At 36.7% G+C, this 22,227-nt stretch overlaps 1 protein-coding gene across 2 annotated transcripts in view; it reads right to left on the reverse strand.

Annotated features, from left to right (window-relative positions):
- Positions 1–22,227, reverse strand: part of DNAJC15 (DnaJ heat shock protein family (Hsp40) member C15) — an 83,998-nt gene that overhangs the window by 24,280 nt on the left and 37,491 nt on the right. Inside the window, exons 2-4 of one of the 2 annotated variants that reach the window (XM_033234078.1) lie at positions 19,056–19,107; positions 16,500–16,573; positions 6,545–6,621 (exon numbers count right to left, since the gene is read on the reverse strand). In XM_033234078.1, the coding sequence (XP_033089969.1) occupies positions 6,545–6,621; positions 16,500–16,573; positions 19,056–19,107 (203 nt within the window). The remainder of the gene's footprint in view (positions 1–6,544; positions 6,622–16,499; positions 16,574–19,055; positions 19,108–22,227) is intronic. The other variant, XM_033234087.1, reaches the window with a different exon arrangement.

The raw sequence follows: 22,227 nt of genomic DNA on the forward strand, positions 1-22,227 counted from the left end.
AATTTGCATGGATGAACCACAACATAATAGTTAAAAGCATGTACAGATTCTACTATTCATTAGCTGTGAAAGTTTGTCTTGCTTAAACTCAGTTGCAATTTTCTCAAATGTAGCATACATGTAATAAAACCTACTACTTCCCAGGTTTATTTTAAAGATAAATTAGATAATATAAGTAAAAAGATTAACATAACCTAGCACACATGAAAGTAAAGGATGCTTATGAGAATGTATTAGATATCTCCTGTGTTTGGAAAATAAAGTATGAATAACCTAATTTAACATTTCTTGGATGGCTCGCAGCATTGTCATTACCACCGATTAAACTCTCAAGGTCTGCAGATGTTTGCTTATCCTCCTACTAAATAGACCTAGAATGTTATTTGTTTAAGTTCCATTTTGAACAGTGCCTCCCCCACGCTATCACTGGTCAATCCTTGATTCTGCTATTGTTCTAGTCTTTGGAAGTTCCTTGCTAGTTACTTGCTACCTCTAATCCATGGGTAAGTGACAGATCACCAAGCACATTAAAATGCACTGTGAATTGCTGAGTAAGCACATAACATAGTCTTCCATGAGTAAAATGAATTAAATATTTTCCTAGAAGGACTTAAGAGTATTCCTTTTGGCTATTTACCTATGTCTTTCAGGCAGCATTCTAAACTTACTTTTTGGCTTGTGGGTATCTCCCAGATAGACAATTAAACATTGTCTGGTTAAAAGACTACTGAATTTTGAGAAAGTAACTGTTAAACATCATATCAGATGTATGAACACTATACTGTTTAACTGCCTATTAAGAAATAAAAAACATATTACATTGAAATATTACAGTTCAATGATTTCGAGTTCTGTGGCTAATCTACATTTATCACCTCCTTTTTTTGCTACACAGGCGCTCTGTAGCATGTTTTGCCTTTATTACTCATGTTTTCTGGCTGTTCTGTATGTATTTGGCATGTCGTGTTACGTAGATTCTTTTTTTTTTTTTTTTTTTTTTTTAAAGACGGAGTCTCGCTCTGTCGCCCAGGCTGGAGCGCAGTGGCGGGATCTCAGCTCACTGCAAGCTCCGCCTCCCGGGTTCACGCCATTCTCCTGCCTCAGCCTCCCGTGTAGCTGGGACTACAAGCGCCCGCCGCCTCGCCCGGCTAGTTTTTTTTTTTTTTTTTTTTTTTTGTATTTTTTTAGTAGAGACGGGGTTTCACCGTGTTAGCCAGGATGGTCTCGATCTCCTGACCTCGTGAGTGATCCGCCCGTCTCGGCCTCCCAAAGTGCTGGGATTACAGGCTTGAGCCACCGCGCCCGGCCCGTGTTACGTAGATTCTAAATAACTTTAGGGCTGAAGCTATGACTTCTTTTTTTTTTTTTTTGAAACAGAGTCTCGCTCTGTCGCCCAGGCTGGAGTGCAGTGGCGCGATCTCGGCTCACTGCAAGCTCCGCCTTCCAGGTTCACGCCATTCTCCTGCCTCAGTCTCCCGAGCAGCTGGGACTACAGGCGCCCGCCACCGCGCCTGGCTAATTTTTTGTATTTTTAGTAGAGACGGGGTTTCACCGTGGTCTCGATCTCCTGACCTTGTGATCCACCCGCCTCGGCCTCCCAAAGTGCTGGGATTACAGGCGTGAGCCACCGCGCCCGGCTGATTTGTTTCTTAAAACAGAACTTAGGATTGCATATAATGCAGATGCTTATTAATGCATTTTACATCACCCTCCAAAAATGACTATAAAAGGTAAACTCCTTAAAAGAACAAATACTCCATATTAGTAATACTAATATTATAAAGGATTACTATGCAAATAATTTTACACTAAAAAAGGGAGAGCTTTAAAAACGTCATTTCATAAAGCTCATCACCATGTGGCCCTCTAAATAATGAAGATAAAAGTTCAGTAAAACCCAAATTTCACATACACAACACACACATATACACATATATATGTCTCTGTCAAATTTCCTTGATAATCAAGTACAATGCTATGAAAATCAGTCCACATGGTTTTGTACATAAAATTCCATAAACTATTATGCATACTGAGGTACACCAACCACTGAACTACAGTAAACACAAGGAAGGAAAGTTCATATGCACAAGTATGGCATTCAAAACACTCTGCCTTTAAGATAGTAATGATCAGACTCCCAGTGGTGAGCTCTGGAAATGAGAACTATTCTGCTTTGCTGGCAGTGTTTATTTCCTTTTAGTTATTATTATATTAAGTCTCTTGGACCTTAATACATTTTAATATTAATACATGCTTGCTGCTGTAAAGATTAAACAACATGAAAGACGCCTAGTTTTTAAGTTTAGTATAAAAATTAGATGTAGCTATGATGATATACCTCCAGTATACACAACTTCACTATGAAGCTGAAAATCTAACTTTAAATATGATGTTACCCAGACCAGAGATTTCAAACGGTTCCCTAGAATGCACCTGGCTGGCAGTGGGGCTATGTGGAGTGGTGTTCTTGGACCTTGTGGCAAATGGAGCAGTTTTGGTTTCGTCTTTTTTTTTCTCACTACTGAGCTTTTGAGCAACATACAGTGATATGGTTTGGCTCTGTCTCCACCCAAATCTCATCTTGAATTATAATTCCGATAATCCCTGCATGTCATGGGAGGGGAACTGGTGGGAGGTAACCGAATGACGGCGGCTGGTTTTTCCTATGCTGTTCTCATGATAGTGACTAAGTCACACGACATCTGATGATTTTATAAAGGGCAATTCCCCTGCACATGCTCTCTTGCCTGCTGCCACTATGTAAGATATGCCTTTGCTCCTCCTTGCCTTCTGCCATAACTGAGGCCTCCCCAGCTATGTGGAACTGTGAGTCTATTTACACTAAAAAAGGGAGAGCTTTAAAAACGTCATTTCATAAAGCTCATCACCATGTGGCCCTCTAAATAATGAAGATAAAAGTTCAGTAAAACCCAAATTTCACATACACAACACACACATATACACATATATATGTCTCTGTCAAATTTCCTTGATAATCAAGTACAATGCTATGAAAATCAGTCCACATGGTTTAAACCTCTTTTTCCTTATAAATTACGCAGTCTTGGGTATTTCTTCATAGCAGTGTGAGAATGGACTAATATAGTTTATATAAACAGAGTTCCACAAAAGTTTTTAGAAAGCTTAGAAATCATAAATGTGCTGGGCGTGGTGGCTTATGCCTGTAATCCCAGCACTTTGGGAGGCCGAGGCGGGTGGATCACAAGGTCAGGAGATGGAGACCATCCTGCTAACATGGTGAAACCCTGTCTCTACTAAAAATACAAAAAATTAGCCGGGCTCGATGGCCGGCGCCTGTAGTCCCAGCTACTTGGGAGGCTGAGGCAGGAGAATGGCGTGAACTCGGGAGACGGAGCTTGCAGTGAGCGGACATCGTGCCACTGCACCCCAGCCTGGGCGACAGAGCAAGACTCCGTCTCGGAAAAAAAAACAAACATAAATGTGCATCATTTCAGACAATACACAATGTTGTTGATAGGTTCTTAAAAACTGTGATTTTAAGCAAAATAATATATGGCAGGTCCCTGAATAATGTCATTTCCTTTAACATCCATCCTTTATAACATTGATGGGAAAAAAAATTGGTTTCATTATAGTCATTTTAAGTTGCAGTTTACAAGAACCCATGGGTGATATTAAGTGAGGACTTACTATACCAGGTATAAAAACAATTTTCCTGGGCAGCTTTGTAAAATAATTCAGGCTTTTTGTTATATACATCAGTTATAGTGCAGGACACTACTCTCTTGCAAGGAAAAACATAAGGCAAAGACTCAAGTATGTATTTCAATAAACAATTCTCATTATATGTAATATGTCAGAATGTACAGAATCATCTAGTACACACAGAGCATTTTGAAAATAGGTTATCCAAAGGATCAGCTCCGTTTCACCTTCACCTGCCTGTTGTAGAGTCTGCATAGCTGAGAATCAAGGATCACAGAAAATGGAACCATAGCAATATACTCGCATCTTAAATCATCTTGTCATAATCAACACTGCCTGACTGAAAAGAAAGGGCTAGATGAAAGCAGGTAAGTTTTATTTACCTTTCCACTTAATGTGTTAGGGGGCAAATGTCTAGCCTCTGCATTCGTGACAGACATGGAAAGAAACAGGAGCTAAATTTTTTTCAGCACCTGATATTTGGTAGGTACTATATACAAAGGTATCATCATATCATTCTTATATTGTTCCAACAAGGCAGAATATTATTAATCTCAATTCAAAAATGAAGAAGTCAAAGTATAGAAGCACTAAAAACAAAACAAAACAAAAATGCTTGACCAAGATCATACAGGGCAATGCCTAAGCGACAGAATCAAGGGAAGAATCTGCTTTGCTTGGCTGACATTTATTGAGTAGTTAGTAAGTACCATGTGTTCCAGACACATGTTCACTGTGGCACTATTTACAATAGCAAAGATAAGGAATCAGGCTAAACGCCCATCAGTGGTAGACAGGATAAAGAAAATGTGGTACATATACACCATGGAATACTATGCAGCCACAAAAAATAATGAGATCATGGGCTCTGCAGGAACATGGGTGAACTGGAGGCCATTATCCTCAGCAAACTAATGCAGACACAGAAAACCAAGTATCACATGTTCTCACTTATATGTGGGAGCTAAATGGTAAGAGGGGAAAAAGACACTGAGGCTTACCTGAGGGTGGAGGGTAAGAGGTGAGAGAGGAGCAGAAAAAATAACTATTGGGTACTAGCCTTAGTACTCAGGTGACAAAATAATCTATACAACAAACCCGTGACACGAGTTTACCTTTATAATAAACCTGCACATGTAACCCTGAACCTAAAAGTTTAAAAAAGAAAAAAACAAACTTCCAAAAAAAAGAAGCTCACATATATTATATAATTTAATCTTCACGGCAACCTCATGCAGTTAAAACTAACCTATTATCTCTGTTTTTCAGATAATGAAACTGGGGTCACCCATTTAGCAGGTGGTAAGCTGGTATTTGCACCCAGATCTACTTGATATCACCAGAGTCTGTGCTCTTAATCACTGAATCTTCTGGCCGGGCGCGGTGGCTCAAGCCTGTAATCCCAGCACTTTGGGAGGCCGAGACGGGTGGATCACAAGGTCAGGAGATCGAGACCACCCTGGCTAATACCGTGAAACCCCGTCTCTACTAAAGAATACAAAAAACTAGCTGGGCGACGAGGCGGGCGCCTGTAGTCCCAGCTACTCGGGAGGCTGAGGCAGGAGAATGGCGTGAACCCGGGAGGCGGAGCTTGCAGTGAGCTGAGATCCGGCCACTGCACTCCAGCCTGGGCGACAGAGCCAGACTCCGTCTCAAAAAAAAATCACTGAATCTTTCAAGTGAATTTTATACAGCTTTCAGTTCTATGGGATAAAACTTTATAAACATAGCTTAAGAGAATGTAAAAATATAGGCAATTCCTGTCTGTCCTAAGTGCCCTGCATAATATTAAAGGATATCCTCAAAAACATTTGTACTTGGTTTTATAAAGTGTTTCATACTCAGATTTCAAGATCATTAACAGGGTATTTTGGGAGGCCAATAAAAGTTCAGGAAAAAGAACAATGCCATTCTGAATGATATTAAGCAAGAAATAGTTGGCAGTATAGCTAACTTCCTAATCTGACTTTCATGCTTAAAATGATTTTCTATTTTCTATTGTCTGATAAGAAGAGATCTCATCTCTTCTTAGATGAGATCTCTTAAATAAAGCACCAAGCTAAACTGGGCTCCTCCCAACTCTTTCGTTTTTTTCTGCTAGGTCATAAAAAATAATAAAATGTTTTGGCTTTTTAAAAAAATCTTTAAATTTTAAAAAATTTACAAGATATCAAAAATGTTTTGTCAATATAGGACTTTATTATCTAATTTGCTTAATTGTGTTGATTATATCATCAGAAGATTTGTTGTACGTGACATACTGTAACCAATTCCCACAAAAACTTGAGAGTAGGCTCTAAGGGAATATATGGTAAACAAATGAATATCGTAGGGGAAAATATTCTTCACATTAAATGTTAAATGATATCACACAGCAATCATATATCATTAATTTTCTCTCATATTGTCCAAAGTTAGACAATAAAAGGATACTAAGGTGAAACAAGCACAATAAATATGCTTGATGTCACAATGCAGAAGCAGAAAAGAACTATGAAACATATCCTGCATTATAATTTTAAAAAACGATACATATCAAATTATAAAACTGAGTCCAGAGAGAATGTCACAAAAAGGGATATTTTGATTAACTGAAACATTAGTATTCAATTATAGATCCTTGTTAAAGAATAAAGGTACTTCACAACTTTGCCTGTTTTTTTGTTTTTGTTTTGTTTTTTTAGGGAGTGGGATACTTTTAGATTTGAGGCTTTAAAATGTAAAACTTTGGTGTTTTTTCCTCTGCCGCCTACTCATAATTTTAAATGTTAAGTATAACCTTATTGTAACGTTTTCTCTTTTTTAAAGACAAGCTTGGCCACAGAACAAAACAATACTTATGCTGCACACCTACCTTACACCTAAAATAAGACCAGCTTCTCGCCTACTCATTTTCTGTTCAAATCCTCCTTTATAGTAGAATGAAAAGCTCTGTATAGGAAAGAAAAAGCAAGAAATCATTAGTTCCACGTATGAGGTGGCATGACCTCAATCTCATCGTGTAGCTGCAGTGAGAGTAATGCATTTTACTAGAAGTCAACTCAAAATTATGGGCGGGGGGGAAGCACCAAACAAAGAAACTTCTCAAGAAATTTTGACCAATAGGAAGTCTTTAAAAATGTTAACTTTTTTTCACTTTAAAACCGATTAATTTTTCTACACCAAGATACAACAGGAAGAACAAAAGAGATTGGTAGAAGCAAAATGCTTGAACTTTTTCTAAGCTCTGTAGTACTTTTCTCATTGGATAACCTTGATCAAGTCATTTATGTTGATATGGCAGACATTGTTTAGCCTTTTACACCAGCCAACAGAGAATGGGGAGGAACTGATGAAGTGGGGAGTATGTCACACTAGCAGACAGGCAAGCCAAGAGAGGCTGGGAAGCTGGACTGAAAGGTTTCAATGCTCCTGGAGAGGTGTGAACAAGGAGAAGAGGAGGATTCAAGATGTAATGGGAACCAGATTGTGAACGGCCTTGTAAACAATGGAAGGAATTTAGAATTTTAAGTGGGAGAAGAAGCCAGAGCACTGGAGTAACAATCTAACTTCGATTTAATCTAACTGCCATGTAGACAATAGAAAGGTGCAAGCAGCAGACCAGTTCAGAAAACATAACAATAATCCAGACAATATATGATGATGGTATGAACTAAGGTGGTAGCAGAGCAGGTGATAAAAACGGTTAGATTCTGGATGCATGCTGAAAACAGAACTAACATTTGCTTGATGGATTGAATTTGGGATATGAGTAAAAGAAAAATTAAGAATGATGTTGAGGACACTGTTATGTGTTCACCAGATCCCGCATCAGGAGTGAAGGACTTACTCCCCAGACACTGGGGCTGTGGCTGGCTGATAGCTCCCAGCTGTCAGACACTTTAGGAATTGCTTTGCCTAAAGGAAGTCAAGCTCATCCCACTTTGCAGGGCAGCCTTTATCTACTGACTGGTTGACATGGGATGGAAACATTGTAGTCCTCTAGGGTTCAGTCCTTGGACTTCTTATATATACTCACTTCCTGGGTAACGTCATTTAATCCTATGACCGACCCCTTGCCCCAACTTGGGATAACTGCAACTGTCATCTTGCTTAGAGGTTATTGTGAGATTGGCTTGAGGCTTTTGGAAGCCTAACTTATCCTTCCCTTTCTTTCTGGAGTTGTTTATGCTAAGAGTACTCTTTAATAAAGGTATAGCTTGCTAATCTTTATCTCACTCTGCTTTCAAGAGAACCCAAGCTGTGCAAATGACTTCAAGGTTTCTGGCCTAAACTGTCAAATTGCCATTTAATGACTTAGGAAAGGAGCAGCTGTTTATTTGTTGTGAATAACAGACATGAAGAGAATGATTTCAGATATATTAAGTTTGAAATGTCTTAAATATCCAAGTGGAGAAGGTGTGACTTAACATCAGACTTAACATTTGTGAGTCATTAGTGGACAGACAGCATTTTAAAGCCATGAGACTGAATGACATGGTTTAAAAATTAGAAGTCCAAGGAGTGTTCCCTAAAGACTGCTACACTTAGTGATATAGAAACGGAGAGGAATCAGTAACAGAGGCTGAGAAGGCCTAGCAGTAAAGGAGGAAGATAACTACAAGTCAACAGTGAGGAAACTAAAAATGGTTTCAAAGTTTCTGATAGGTAAGGAAAAATGAGAGCCAAGAACTGACTTCTGGATTTAGCAAAGAGGACATCAAAAACTGAGAGGAGCTGCAGACAGTGAGATGAGCGTACGATTAGTGTGTTTTAAGACAGAATGGGAAGAGAGGAATGGAGACAGCAAGTAAAGACACTATTTTCAGTAGCGCTAAACAGAGAAACAGGATGTACAAACTCAGCTTTTAGGAGGAAACATACACATATATGATTACAGGCATATATCTGTCTAAGCATGAAATCATTTCCTTACAAAAGTAGGGAAAAATAGGTATGCTTACATGAAATAAAATCTGAAAGCATATAAATAACTTTAAACTTTTTTGTAGCTGGTGGGATTATAATTTTTTTTCTTTTTTTCAACTTCTAAATTTTCAACAATGAGCACGTGCTATTTATACAATTAAAGAAAAAGAATACTAAAAGAAACCAAGGAAATGACTAGAGCTTTAAAAATGGGTTGTAGGGAGTCACATCTGGTCATTTATATAAGCTATACTCTTTGAACAGCTTGCTATAAATTTCTACTTGGTAATAAATAATTCCTGGCAATTAATTCATTCAATAAACACTTCAGCAACTGCTGCGTACCAGGCACTTTTCAAATGAGAATCAAGGTCTGTCCTTCATCACACAGATGCTAATCTATCAATGAATCAATATTGTGAGAATATAATGTACTATCCAAGTTTCAAGTAATTTATAATCAGTAAAAAGACAAATAGTACCCCACCCCTGACACAAGTTTTGAGGAGAGGAAGGATACCAAATTGGGTTAAGTACACACACTAACCTGAACAAATTTTATATCTTTCTAAACATACACAGAGAGTATGTACATATATAAAGAGAGATATAGAGAGAAATACAGATACAGATACAAAGGGAAAGAAGTAAGGCGGCCAATTGTGGTGCCTCACGCCTGTAATCCCAGCACTTTGGGAGGCCGCGGTGAGCGGACCACCTCAGGTCAGGAGTTAAGAGACTAGCCTGGCCAACACGGTGAAACCTCGCCTCTACTAAAGATACAAAAATTAGCTGGGTGTGGTGGTGCACGCCTGTAATCCCAGCCATTCTGGAAGCTGAGGCAGGAGAATCGCTTGAACCTGGGAGGGCAGTGAGCTGCGAGTGCACCACTGCACTCCAGCCTGGGCAACGGAGACAGACTGTCTCAAAAAACGAGGGACTTAAGAGGAATAGGGGCTGGTTTTAAGGTTTCTTTCAGGAAACCAAAATTTGTCCTTGATGCATACCTTACTCCCTAAATTAAAGGTAATTAGTTCATTTAGTCATAACAAAATAGAAGTATCACCAAATATTTGTTCTTACTTTTGTTTTTAAATCATGCCTCAACTAATACATAGAGTAATTAATTATTCAGGAAAAAAATATTTCAATGAGTCTTTATTTACCTTAGGGAGCTCTAAAATTTGGAGCCAGCATAATAAAAAAGATAAATTTATCATGTTTCATTAACTGTCATTCCCACTATAGTCACAAAGCTCATTAACCTTAAAAGCAGGTATTGGTATCTGAGCAATTTTTTCACTTTCAGTTTTGCCCAGGTAGACATAGAGTTTCAGAAAAGGCTACCTAAAATCTAGTGTCAGGAAGAAGTTCATATGAACACTGATTTTATTACGAGTAAGTCAATCTGTATATACATATAATCAACACAACCCTTCCAAAAGAACTAGACCATTTTAAGAACAGAGACTTAACATTTGGGGCTGTGTGCAGAAAAGTATACAAAGAGAAAACAAAAAATTGCTATGTTACTCACTACTAAAATACATTCAGCCCTCAGTATCTGTGGGTGACTGGTTCCAGGACCACTCATACTAAAATCAGCACATACTCAGGCACCACGGTCAGCCCTACAGAAACCACAGATACAAAAACTTGGCCTCAGTGTAGGTGGGTTTTACATCCCATGAATACTACACTTTTGATGTACATTTCATTGCAGATGTGGAGGGCTCACTGAGTTTACTTTTTAAAATCATGATTAAGTGGACTTGTGCAGTTCAAACCCAGGTTGTTCAAGGGTCAACTGTATTTACACATTTCTTCAGAGAAAATCATGCTTCCTAAACTTCTAGAAATTTTAGGTCTTATATAACTTTAAATAGAACAAAACTGTTATCACAGTATTTTAATCTATTGTTATGTCTGAATTAATATCTATGCATGAGCAAGCACAAAATTGTAACTGTACTCCTCTTCACTAATAAAACTGAAAGGTCCTTTTAAGCTTGAAAAGAATATACCCATATTGCATTATATTAGGACTTACAGATATAAGCCACTGCAGAACCATTTTCTGACAACGCTGTGGTAGGTCAAAGAAAATGTTTAGATCCAAAAAATGAGATTACTATAAGGAACAAGCATACCATCAAATAGATGGAGTAAATCGTCCTTTTTTTCTAAAAACAGAAACACATCGTGGACCTTACAAATGATTATTTTGTACTATCCCATTCATAAAATATTGTATATATAAACAACAAAAATCAAAATCATTTTCCTTCTAAAATTAGAACTAAATGCTCTAGTGCCATGTTAGATTATTTTGTGTCTCCTTTACTAAGTTAAACCAAAGTCTTCATTAGCTAATTCATTCATTCAATAGCTTGAAACACAAAAGTCCTCCAGGCAACTAGAGAAGAACTGGATCATCCCACAGTTTTAAAAGAATACATTTATCATAAGCTATAAACTTTATTATATACAATAATCTATTTGATATATAAAGCTAACGAAGGATGATTTTAATTAGTATATTTTTCCATAAATTTCACTTGACCATAAAACAAAATAAATGCAATTTAGAAAATAATATTCAAATAAAATATTCAAATAAAAGGACAGATTCACAAATAGAAAATTAAAAGCCTCAAAAACAAAAGACGAAGGATGGGTTTTCTCCCCAGAAAAAAATTTAAGGGTAATTAGCCATTGGCTGAGTCAACAATATATATTAATACATTAATTTAAAAATCAAGCAAAAGGGCACTGGTTCAAAAGAGCAGACTGAATCATAAAGTTATTTTGCTTTCCAAAGTGCCTTTGAAATGAGAAAAGACAGTGTACATTTTAAAACACCCTTAATAGGCCTGGAAAACAAGAAATGGGATAAACAGCAAACCAGAAAGTTTAAAGAAATCCTGGCCGGGCGCGGTGGCTCAAGCCTGTAATCCCAGCACTTTGGGAGGCCGAGACGGGCGGATCACGAGGTCAGGAGATCGAGACCATCCTGGCTAACATGGTGAAACCCCGTCTCTACTAAAAAAATACAAAAAAAAAAACTAGCCGGGCGAGGTGGCGGGCGCCTGTAGTCCCAGCTACTCGGGAGGCTGAGGCAGGAGAATGGCGTGAACCCGGGAGGCGGAGCTTGCAGTGAGCCGAGATTGCGCCACTGCACTCCAGTCTGGGCGACAGAGCGAGACTCCGCCTCAAAAAAAAAAAAAAAAAAAGAAATCCTAGGTAAAATTTGCATGTACAGAAAAATCCCAGCAGCCTCAAACACCAGAGAAAAGAAGAAACCCTTTTCAGAAAACAAGAACACTAAATTCAGAGTCAACAACAATAAAAAAATCAGCATAACTTATTAAACCAGAACAATATAAACAGATCATTCCTACTCTACTAATATAGAGCCTAAGACACCAAGCACCTGTCACTTTTGCCCTTAGGCTGAGAAAGAGAACCACATGCCTCTTTCTCTGATATGCATCTTATTCTGGGTGGTAGGTACTAAACGAACCAAAGATGCATACCAGCAGATCCCATTTCAGAACCCAGAAGTGTAGGGAGGTGAGAAGCTATGCCAAGGAGTAAAATGTACACAGTGCTCAACCTCTCCTGGACTCTCCAGGTACCTGCCTCTAGTCTCCTTGCTCTGAAAGACATGCCTGTTAACAAACCCACCTATGTTATTTACAGCCCACGGTCAACACTCTCATTCCATTAAGTTGTTGAGGCAACCCTACCAAACTGCTGAAGAAAAGTTAAGAACATTACTTCTATTAGTCAATTTAGTCATCATAAATATAAATCACCAACCAAGGATCATTGGACATTTGAGCAAATCCAATATCATGGAGGGGAAAAAAAGAACCAATATGAACACCTAACAACTGGCTTTAGGAAAAGGAGATAAATTAGGAAGCAGAAGAGAATTTGGCCAAATTCTAATTAATGGCTTTAGAAATATTCAAAAGGATACCATATAATTAAAAAATAGTTTGCTAGAAAGAAGAAAGAATTCTTGGAAGTTAGAAAATTACTAATGTTGGCCAAGTGCAGTGGCTCACGCCTATAATCCCAGCAATTTGGGAGGTTGAGGTGGGTGGATCACTTAAGGTCAGAAGCTCGAGACCAGTCTGGCCAACATGGTGAAACTCCGTCTCCACTAAAAATACAAAACTTAGCTGGGCATAGTGGCGAGTGCCTGTAATCCCAACTACTCGGGAAGCTGAGCTAGGAAAATCACTTGAACTCAGGAGGCAGAAGTTGCAGTGGGCTAAGATTGCGCCACTGCACTACAGACCGGGCCCTGTCTCCAAAAAAAAAAAAAAAAAAAATTACCGATGTTAAGAATTCAGTGGATAGACTGAATAACAGAATGGACGTTGCTAAAGGTCAACCTGGTGATCTGGAAAATAAGCTGTGAAAACATTGTAGAATGAAGAGCAAGAAAGATAAGGAGATGGAAAATAAGAGATAAATTGGTAAGAGACATACAAGATAGACATCTTTTTATCAGGTCCAACATCTTTCTGTTCGGAGTTCCAGAAGCCGAGAAGAGACAATGAAAGGAAGAAATAATAAAAGAAAAAAAAGTAAGAAAATCTTACAGAACTAAAGACCATTTTCAAATAAGTTAGGGCTAAGAATTCTTGCGAAATTCTAGAACATCAGTAAGAAAGAGAAAATCCTACAAACTTTCAGAGCAAAAAAAAAGCCACCACCACCAAAACCTAAAACCCAAAACCCAAACAAGAAAAACCAAAACAACAGGTTGTCTACAATGGAATAAGAATAATAAGACCATCAAAAAATCTAGCTGTGAGTATGCAGGAATGCAGGAGTGCAGACACTGAGGCTTAGTCTCAGCAGAGATTTCTATACTTCTCTAATGTTGGCTCCACCAAATTTCAAGGAGCTAGCAGCTGATAATTAACAGTGAGAACAAAAGAAACAAACTGTTTAACAAAGCAGAAAAAACATTTATCATCCATGTGTTCCATATAAAAAACTTATTCTATGCACTATTTCAGCAAAATAAAAAAAAAGTGTGAAAAAGAGAAAGGTAAGATTGAAAAACACGTTAAAGCTTAGAGAAAAAAAAAATGAAGTTTAAAAAACCAATGAAAAGAGACCCCCATTGAAACTTGAGCCCTGGACAATCTCCTTTGAACGACAGTGACACCCAATTACAGTTCCTGTCTTTTTAGTAACCCTATTTGGTTCAATAATTAATAATATTTACAAAATCAAAACACTATATATACTGTGTTTATGAGGTATGACATCGGGATTCATTAGTACCAAGAGAAAGTAGGCACATACTTCATTTCTCAGTTTCCTTGGAATGATTACTATTTTTTAAATTGTTTAAAAATACTTGCATCTTTACTGAGGTAAAAATATAATAATGATTATGATAAAGATATTCTAAGATGTTTTACTGTAAACTCTAAGAGTAGCACTTTGTGAAAAAGAAGCCAGATTTATTGAAAGCTAGGTTTCTTACCTTGAGGCCCACAAGGAGGGAAAGGGGGGTACACATCATTTCCCTTTAAGAAATGCAGGTACCAGGCTCAGACTCTTTATATTAAATAGGACAAATAAGACTCCTCTGAGAAGATGATGGAGCAGGTCATGTAAGCCACTGAAGAAAGAGTTTACATGAGCGTATCCCTTATAATCTCCTGAATTACCCTGCCTTATCTGTGAGCCTCTACCAAGCACTAAAGATTTTCTCATTTTCTTGCTCTCTCTTCCTTTACAGTGTTAAATAATGTAGTTCTGCAAAGCTTGGTGATTTTCTATTTACGGTGTACTGAAGATCACCATAACAGAAAAGAAACAATTTCTGAAATTCTCTCCATTTATTATTTATAAACATATGGAAAGATATAAATAGAATTCATTTAAAGAACTATGTTACTGTGTCCATTGCTACTACTCTATTTCAAGCCATCATCATCTATCACCTGGACTATCTCAATACCCGCTTACTGGTTTCACAGCTTCTACTCTGACCCTAGGTAGCAAGTAGAGTGATAACCTAAAATGCAAATCACATTGCCTCCTTGCTCAAACCCTTCCAAGGGCTTTCTATCATGCTTAAGGTAAAATTTGAAGTTTTTTTTCATTGTCTATTAGGCCCTAAGGGATCTGGGCCCAAGCTACCACTATTTCCTTCAAACACTCCTTTGGAGATACTCTTGCTGCTAGGCTCATTTGCACCTCAGGACCTTTGCAGTGATCCGACCACCCAGGAAGCTCTCACACCAGAGGCTCGTATGGCCTGCTCCCTTACCTTCTTGGAGAAACCTTACCTGGCCTATCTAATGTAAAGATTCCTCACTGCTGTTACTCTTTAGCCTCTTACCCTGATTTAGTGTTCTCAAAAGCACTCAACACTTCTAGGTATTATGTATCTTACTTCATTTTTCTTTTCTTTTCTTTTTTTTTACTGTGTCTCTCCACTAACATGTAAGCTCCTAGGGCAATGTCTTTGGTCCATAACTATATTCCACTGTCTATGATAATGTAGTATGTAGTAGGTGCTCAAAGAATATTTACTGAATACCTACCAATATTTTAGCTGAATAAAACAAAAATAGGAAAACAGAAAATACACCTATGTTCCCCTCTAATCACAGACATGCATTTATAGGACAGTAAAATCACTTGCTGTTTTTTTGAATCTAAGTTTAATTATTTGTCAGTATGTCATCCTTTGGTGCTGTCATTGTTCATGGCTAACTAAGCCTCGCAAGCCTGTAACGCCTTTGCTAAAAGAAACAATTCATTTTTTGTGACCTATACCATAATATAAATGTAAGATGCTATACATAAACATTGAAAATTTCTAGTTTTATGATCATCAACTAGAACTTGATAAATTTAATAGTTGTGATAATGGTATTAACATGACATTCTGTCCTCCAATAAATTATAAACTTGGAAAAAACTAGTCTTTCTGGTAAGTTTTGAAGTATTTATTGAAAAAACATATATAAAATAGGTAGTTTAGTAGTTTTACATTTAGTAGTATTATATCAACTTTGACATAACTTACTTTCCCTGTTTAATTAGTATTCATTTGTTTAAGAAACATTTAGTGAGTCCTCATCCCTGTGCCAGGAACTTAGAAAAGCTGATGATCAACTTGGTTTGCAGCAATTTGAGAGTCTCAAATCTCAACCAAGTTGATCTATCCCAGATCTGCTTCTTCCCTGAAGCCAACGTTGACACTGCAGGGCCTCAGTGACTTTTCTTTATATTGTCTTCAGTGGTTGCAAACTACAATCCATACTGTTGCTTTTACGGATACACACTGTCATTCATTTTTTCACTTATATTCAGCTCCCCAGAGTAGCTATAATGCTGGTGCAAAAATGTATAATAAGTTCTACAGCATTTCACGGTTGGAATCTCATAGTTTTATGTTTGAGATGGCCAGGCATGATGTTGTAAAGGGACTAGTTTCAAATTTCAAGATGGTATCAACTCTTGAGTAAGATTCATCAGGACAAGAACCATGTCTTCTTTGTTCATCAGCTATTCCAAGCTGCTGGCACAGGGATGGGGACTCAATAAATGTTTATTGAATAAATGAACAGTAACTAAATGGAGAAAACAATTACATCAAAGTTGATGTAATACTACTAAACAGATTATAATAATTAGATGTCAAAACCAGGAATAAAGTTAGATATAAAAATAATGTGACCAAGAAATTAAAAGAAACTGAGCCAGTAAATTAGACAAACTCACCAATGATATAGTGAAGGAAATAAACTTCTACAAACGTTGGAAAATCCAAGACCATTTTCTAAGTTAACTCAAATATGTCACATGAACAAAAATCAAAATGAATTTTCTAACTAAAGCCACGTTTAACTTACAGGAGTTGAAATCTTCTTTGCAGTTTTCGTGATAACTTGTTCTAGAGGTTTCCAGATCCGAAATGCATAGCGACCTAAATAGTAAAAGGAATAAAAGCAAACATATTTTCTATAATCAAAATCAATCAACACCTTCAAAGTGCTTGCCACAGTATTTATTGATAGTTTACATACGTCATTTCAATAAGTATTTCAAAACTTACCAGAAAGATGGTCAATTTTTTTCATATTTTTAATTTATTAGAGGGCAGAATTTCATGTTAATACCATTATCATAGCCGTTAAATTTATCAAGTTCTGGTTTATGATCATAAAACTAGAAATTTTCAATGTTTATGTATAATATCTTACATTTATATGATGGTATATATCACAAAAAAAAAAATCCTAGTATTCTTTCTACAACAAACTGTAAAGTCCTATTATGTATAAAAGATACTTAAAATACTAAAATGATTAACTGTATTGCTTTTTATGATAATCACTTTGAAATATATAGAAAACAAATTATATTTATGATCTATACTGCACAGAAATGGTTTTAATGGAATTATCTCTAAAGTAAAAAAGCAATTACATATGAAATATTTACCAAGGATGTTATTATCAATTTTTCTCACTGAGGATGGCTACTCTCTCCAAAAACTTATTTTTAGTTCTTTCCTTAGTTAGGAATCTTAATAATCAAAACTCCCCTGAGTTTTAACAACTAAAAGTCAATAGTAAAACAGGTTCTAAATTATTTTCAGGGCATCAAATAAGAGTAAAATACTATCTAGCTAATTTATCTTTTGTACCCCAATCAGATTGTCTTCTACCAGTATCTCTTTCTCCAAAAGTCTTGCTAGAAAATCAGTATATGACACTACATGCTTTAATTCAACTTCTAACCATAAGTCTATTTGCAAATCAAGAGTTCTACTGCAAAAATTCAACTACCTAGACCTTTTAGAAAACTTTACCTGCCTATGCATAATGTTATTTCTGTGCAAACATGTTACAGTGAAAGACAGGATGCCAGAAATGGGAAAATGTAAAGATAAAAAGCTCTTGAGATAAAGGAGAACATTAAATAAAGTGAAATTAAATGAGGCTGATTCCCTAACTTGCCTGTATCTCTTATCACATAGATGTCATCTTCCATTTGATTTTATAATAGTATGAAATGTAGCTTTTATATTACCTCAAAATTCTTCAAAACCACAGTGATTGACTTCTAATTTCAGTTAAAAAGCATTTGAATGCTTCAAGAAGTGACATCTGGAGGTTTACTCTAACTAGAAGACCTAGTGCTAACAAATCTAAGTGTACTTTCTCCTAAATTCTACTATTTGGTTGTATTTGGCTCTGGAAGAGATCTTGCTGTTATTTAATATAATATTCTAGTCAGTAATATGAGGTTGGGAATAGTGTGGTCTATACAGAATACACACACCAATTCTTGTCATTTTACAAAGATGATACTGGAAAAATATATCTTTAATTTCAAATCAAAATCTTACATTTGAATTCATAACTATGCCTACTCTAATTAATACTAAAATTCCTTTATGCTTAGGGGCAAGTTTGTCAGAATTCTGTTTGAGACCTGATATTCTTCTCATGAAACCTCAGAAATTCATTAAGTTATATAACTGAGACATAAGACCCTGACGACAAAAACACCAAGAGAATCTGAACCACTGATCGAGAGTTCAAAGTTCTGATTGTTGAAGTGTTTCATCACTTCCAAGATAAAAGATTAGTGTTTTAAATGATAATTATGAGAAATTAAATGCCATACAAAACAAGACCCTCTTATTTCTCATTTTTCTATTAGATCTTACTAAACTCCATATAGCTACAATGGAATGCAGCTTTGCCTAAAAGATCCAATTAACAAGATCAAACTGATAGAACTTACAAACACAAATGCTAGAACCAGAAAGTAAATCTTTATCAATAAGGACATATTTGCAAATTAATATTTAGGGAAAAGCTATGTAATTTAAAACTATGGTAAGTTAATGACAGACTCAGCAAATTTACTTTAGATCTTCAAAACTATTCTTTCCAAAAAGGTAATTTTAGCAGTGAAAAACATTCTCCTGGATTTATCAAGGTAATTATACCAATATGTTGAGAGACAAATTAATAAACTATACAGAACAACTACACTCATGAGAAAGAACTGACAGCTTAAAATGTATAAACCTATCTGCAATAAAAAATAAATATGGGAGAATAAAGGAACTCCATGCCACTTACATTGCACAATATTAAAATTTCTTTTTATAGTATACTATACCTCAAACTGAAAAAAAATGCTAGGAAGATAAACTATTATTGGAGCTAGTTTTCCTAGCTCTTGTATCACTAATTTTCTTCCCCATAAAGTTTATCTAGATTTTGCTACAATGACAAATGTTCAGTAACTACAAATGGTGGAAAGAGTGAGAATGTATTATGTCTGAAAACCAAAACCTCAGAATACTAAAGGTCTACTCAATGAATCACTGTAGACACTATTTGGAAATATTTCTCCTGCAATTTATTGTCATATATTCTTTATCTTACCTGCAAATGCAAGAGCCGCAACACCCAGTCCTACAGCTATCAAACTTCTTACCTATGGAAGAAAAAATGAGTATTACTTATGATGTAACATGCTGGGTTTTAAAAGTAAATCATTTTTAATAATGAGAATAATTACGTTACAATACTACATTTTCTTTAAGCTCTACTGTGAAGACCAGGACTTTAAAAAATATGCAGTCTATGGGATTATATCTGCTGCTCACTGTATCAGCTAATTCTCAGTGAACTGAAATGATTCTAGATTTTCATTTAATTTCCATATATTTGAATCCATTCTAACCGAGAGCTTTTATATTACCTACTGCTAAAATTTTTTCTATAGATGATTTTGAAGTGGGTTTGATATATTTATCTTCTATAAAGAGAAAAAGCACCTATTTCCTCCTCCATATTTTACATTTGCAATGTTCAACAGCATTTGCTATATTTAAAAATTTCATGAAATCTTACATCAATGTTTAGGAAAGAAGTCAAGCTTCCAAACTTAACAAAAATGATAAAAAATTCAAAAGTTAATGTCTACCCTTCTAGACCAGTGTAAAAATTTTAAAGTAAGGGCCCAAAATTCAGAATGTCAGATATAAGCTAATTCTGATGACAATTTATTTTAAATTGGCTATATACCCATATTATTCTGAGCTTTTCTCCTTAAACATCTTAGGAAACTATTTAGTGTCGCAATAACAAAAGATTTGTGTGGCAAAGATCAATGGTAATCCTCAATATCTATTCTCTTTTTTTCAATAAGATCAGGAATTCCTGTTTTTAGCTAGATACATTTTTCCAAGCCTCCTTTAGACTTAAGTATGGCTATGCTAACTAAGCGTTGGCTCATAAGATATAACCAGAGTAGTGTACGCAACTTCTGAGAAGTCCTACAGAGGGGTAGGGAGATGTCCTTCTCCTTTTCCAGTTCTCCTTCCTGCTGGCTGGAATGCATACATTATTGCTGGAGCAGCCCTCTTGGATAAAGTATGAAAAGACATTGGTTCCAGATGGAGCTGCTTTCCCACCCCTGAATTGCCTCTATTTATTAATACATGGGATAAAAATAAAAGTTCTATCTTCCTAAGCCACTATATTTTGGGGTTTTAGGCATTTGGAGCCAAAACAAATTCTAATGGCTACAAAATTAAGCAGTGAAACCGCAGAAACATTTTTGTCTGATAAGGATTTGAGAGGCAAATTCTGAAGAGTCGGCAGAGACTTTAAAAACACTAGCATAATCTCCCTAGGGAACAGAATGAATATACTTCTTCATTGGTGCAGACACAGTAAGATGGAGGCTGAGACTAATGGGAGGCTAAAACCAAAAAGCTATTCAGCCATCGGCCTTCAAGTTCTGTAAGGAAATATACACCGAGTCATAGGAAATCAAAGTCCCAACCTTCAAGGAATGACTTTATAATGAGAAACATCAGGTTAGCAAGGGCAGCCTCATGAAGGTGATCTAACTTTAATACGCAAAAACTCTGCGAAATCTAGAGCCAGAGGACAAGATGAAGGACTTTCCTCTAGGCCTCTCTCCCCATCAGTTCCAGCTTTAAGTCACACCTTTTCACCAGGCAATGACATCAAGGCCATTTCAGCAATAGAAGATTCATTCCCTGGCAGAGGAGTGAAAGCCTAGAGCTACCTACCAGAGAGGCAAACGATCTTTAGGGTTCCTTTCAGGTTGTCTAGTCTGCCTGAAACAGGTTATTCCTGAACAGAAGATGTACTGATTTAAAGAAAATGTTCTGCTGAGGTATATTTTTGCCATTTTCTAGGGTTTCCCTGGTGTTATCATATTTTGAGCTTTCTGGTTTTAGTCCAATCAAACTATTCAACTATTTCATATGTGAATTATATCTTCACACATGACACCAGTCATCTGCAACACAAAGCTAACGGCACATATTCAAATATACATATAGGATTCCTCCAAATTAATAATAAAAACACAGACAACCAAATAGAAAATGGGCAAAAGACTAAAAGTCAGTGATTTCACAAAACACACACACAAAACTAAATGGCTAAAACATATGAAAAGGCGCTCAATTTCAAGAGTAACCAGAGAATACTAACAACAACAGAATGGTATAGAAATATTAATATCAGAATCTAAAGATCTGTAGCCTTTGTGGAACTTATTTTGTACAATGATGCATCCCAAGGGCATAGAAACAGTATTGACACCTCACAGGGTTATGTGAGGATAAAATATAAGAATATATGTAAAAGATTTAGCACAGTGACCTGGGATATGTCAAACAAACAGCAAATGTGAACTGCTTTTAATATTACCAATAAAAGCTGGGCACGGTGGCTCATGCCTGTAATCCCAACACTTTGGGAGGCCAAGGCGGGCAGGTCACCTGAAGTCAGAATTTCAAGACCAGCCTTGCCAACGTGGTGAAACCCCCATCTCTATTAAAAATACAAAAATTAGCTGGGCATGGGAGCATGTGCCTGTAATCCCAGCTACTCAGCAGGCTGAGGCATGAGAATCACTTGAACCTGGGAGGTGGAGGTTGCAGTTAGCTGAGATTGTGCCACTATACTCCAGCCTGGGCAACAGAGTGAGACTCTCAAAAAATAAAGGCTGGGCATGGTGTCTCGTGCCTGTAATCCCAGCACTTTGGGAAGTCAAGGTAGGTGGATTACCTCAGGTCAGGAGTTCGCGACCAGCCTGGCCAATATGGTGAAACCCAGTACCTACTAAAAATATGAAAATTAGCTGGGCATGGTGGTAGGCTCCTGTAATCCCAGCTACTCAGGAGGCTTAGGCATGAGAATGTCTCGAATCTGGGAGGTGGAGGTTGCAGTGGGCTGAGATCATGCCTCTGCACTCCAGCCAGGGGGATAGAGCAAGACTCTGTCTCAAAAAAAAAAAAAAAAAAATTAAAAAGTTCAATAAAAATGACACTATTTAATGAGTATTATAACAGAAGTTCAAAGTTCTATAACCTTTAAATACGTAAAAGTAACAGAAGATTCAGAAAAGTGCTTTTGAGGTAGCCTCTGGAAAATGAACTGGTCTTTCCTAGGTTAACTACCCCAGTTTTCCACATTTTGAAAAATGTACATTTAAAATATATAAGTCTCAGGCCGGGCGCGGTGGCTCACGCCTGTAATCCCAGCACTTCGGGAGGTCAGGATAGGCGGA

The sequence above is a fragment of the Trachypithecus francoisi genome, unplaced genomic scaffold, assembly GCF_009764315.1.
Source record: "Trachypithecus francoisi isolate TF-2019V2 unplaced genomic scaffold, Tfra_2.0 Contig01461, whole genome shotgun sequence".
Taxonomy (NCBI): domain Eukaryota; kingdom Metazoa; phylum Chordata; class Mammalia; order Primates; family Cercopithecidae; genus Trachypithecus; species Trachypithecus francoisi.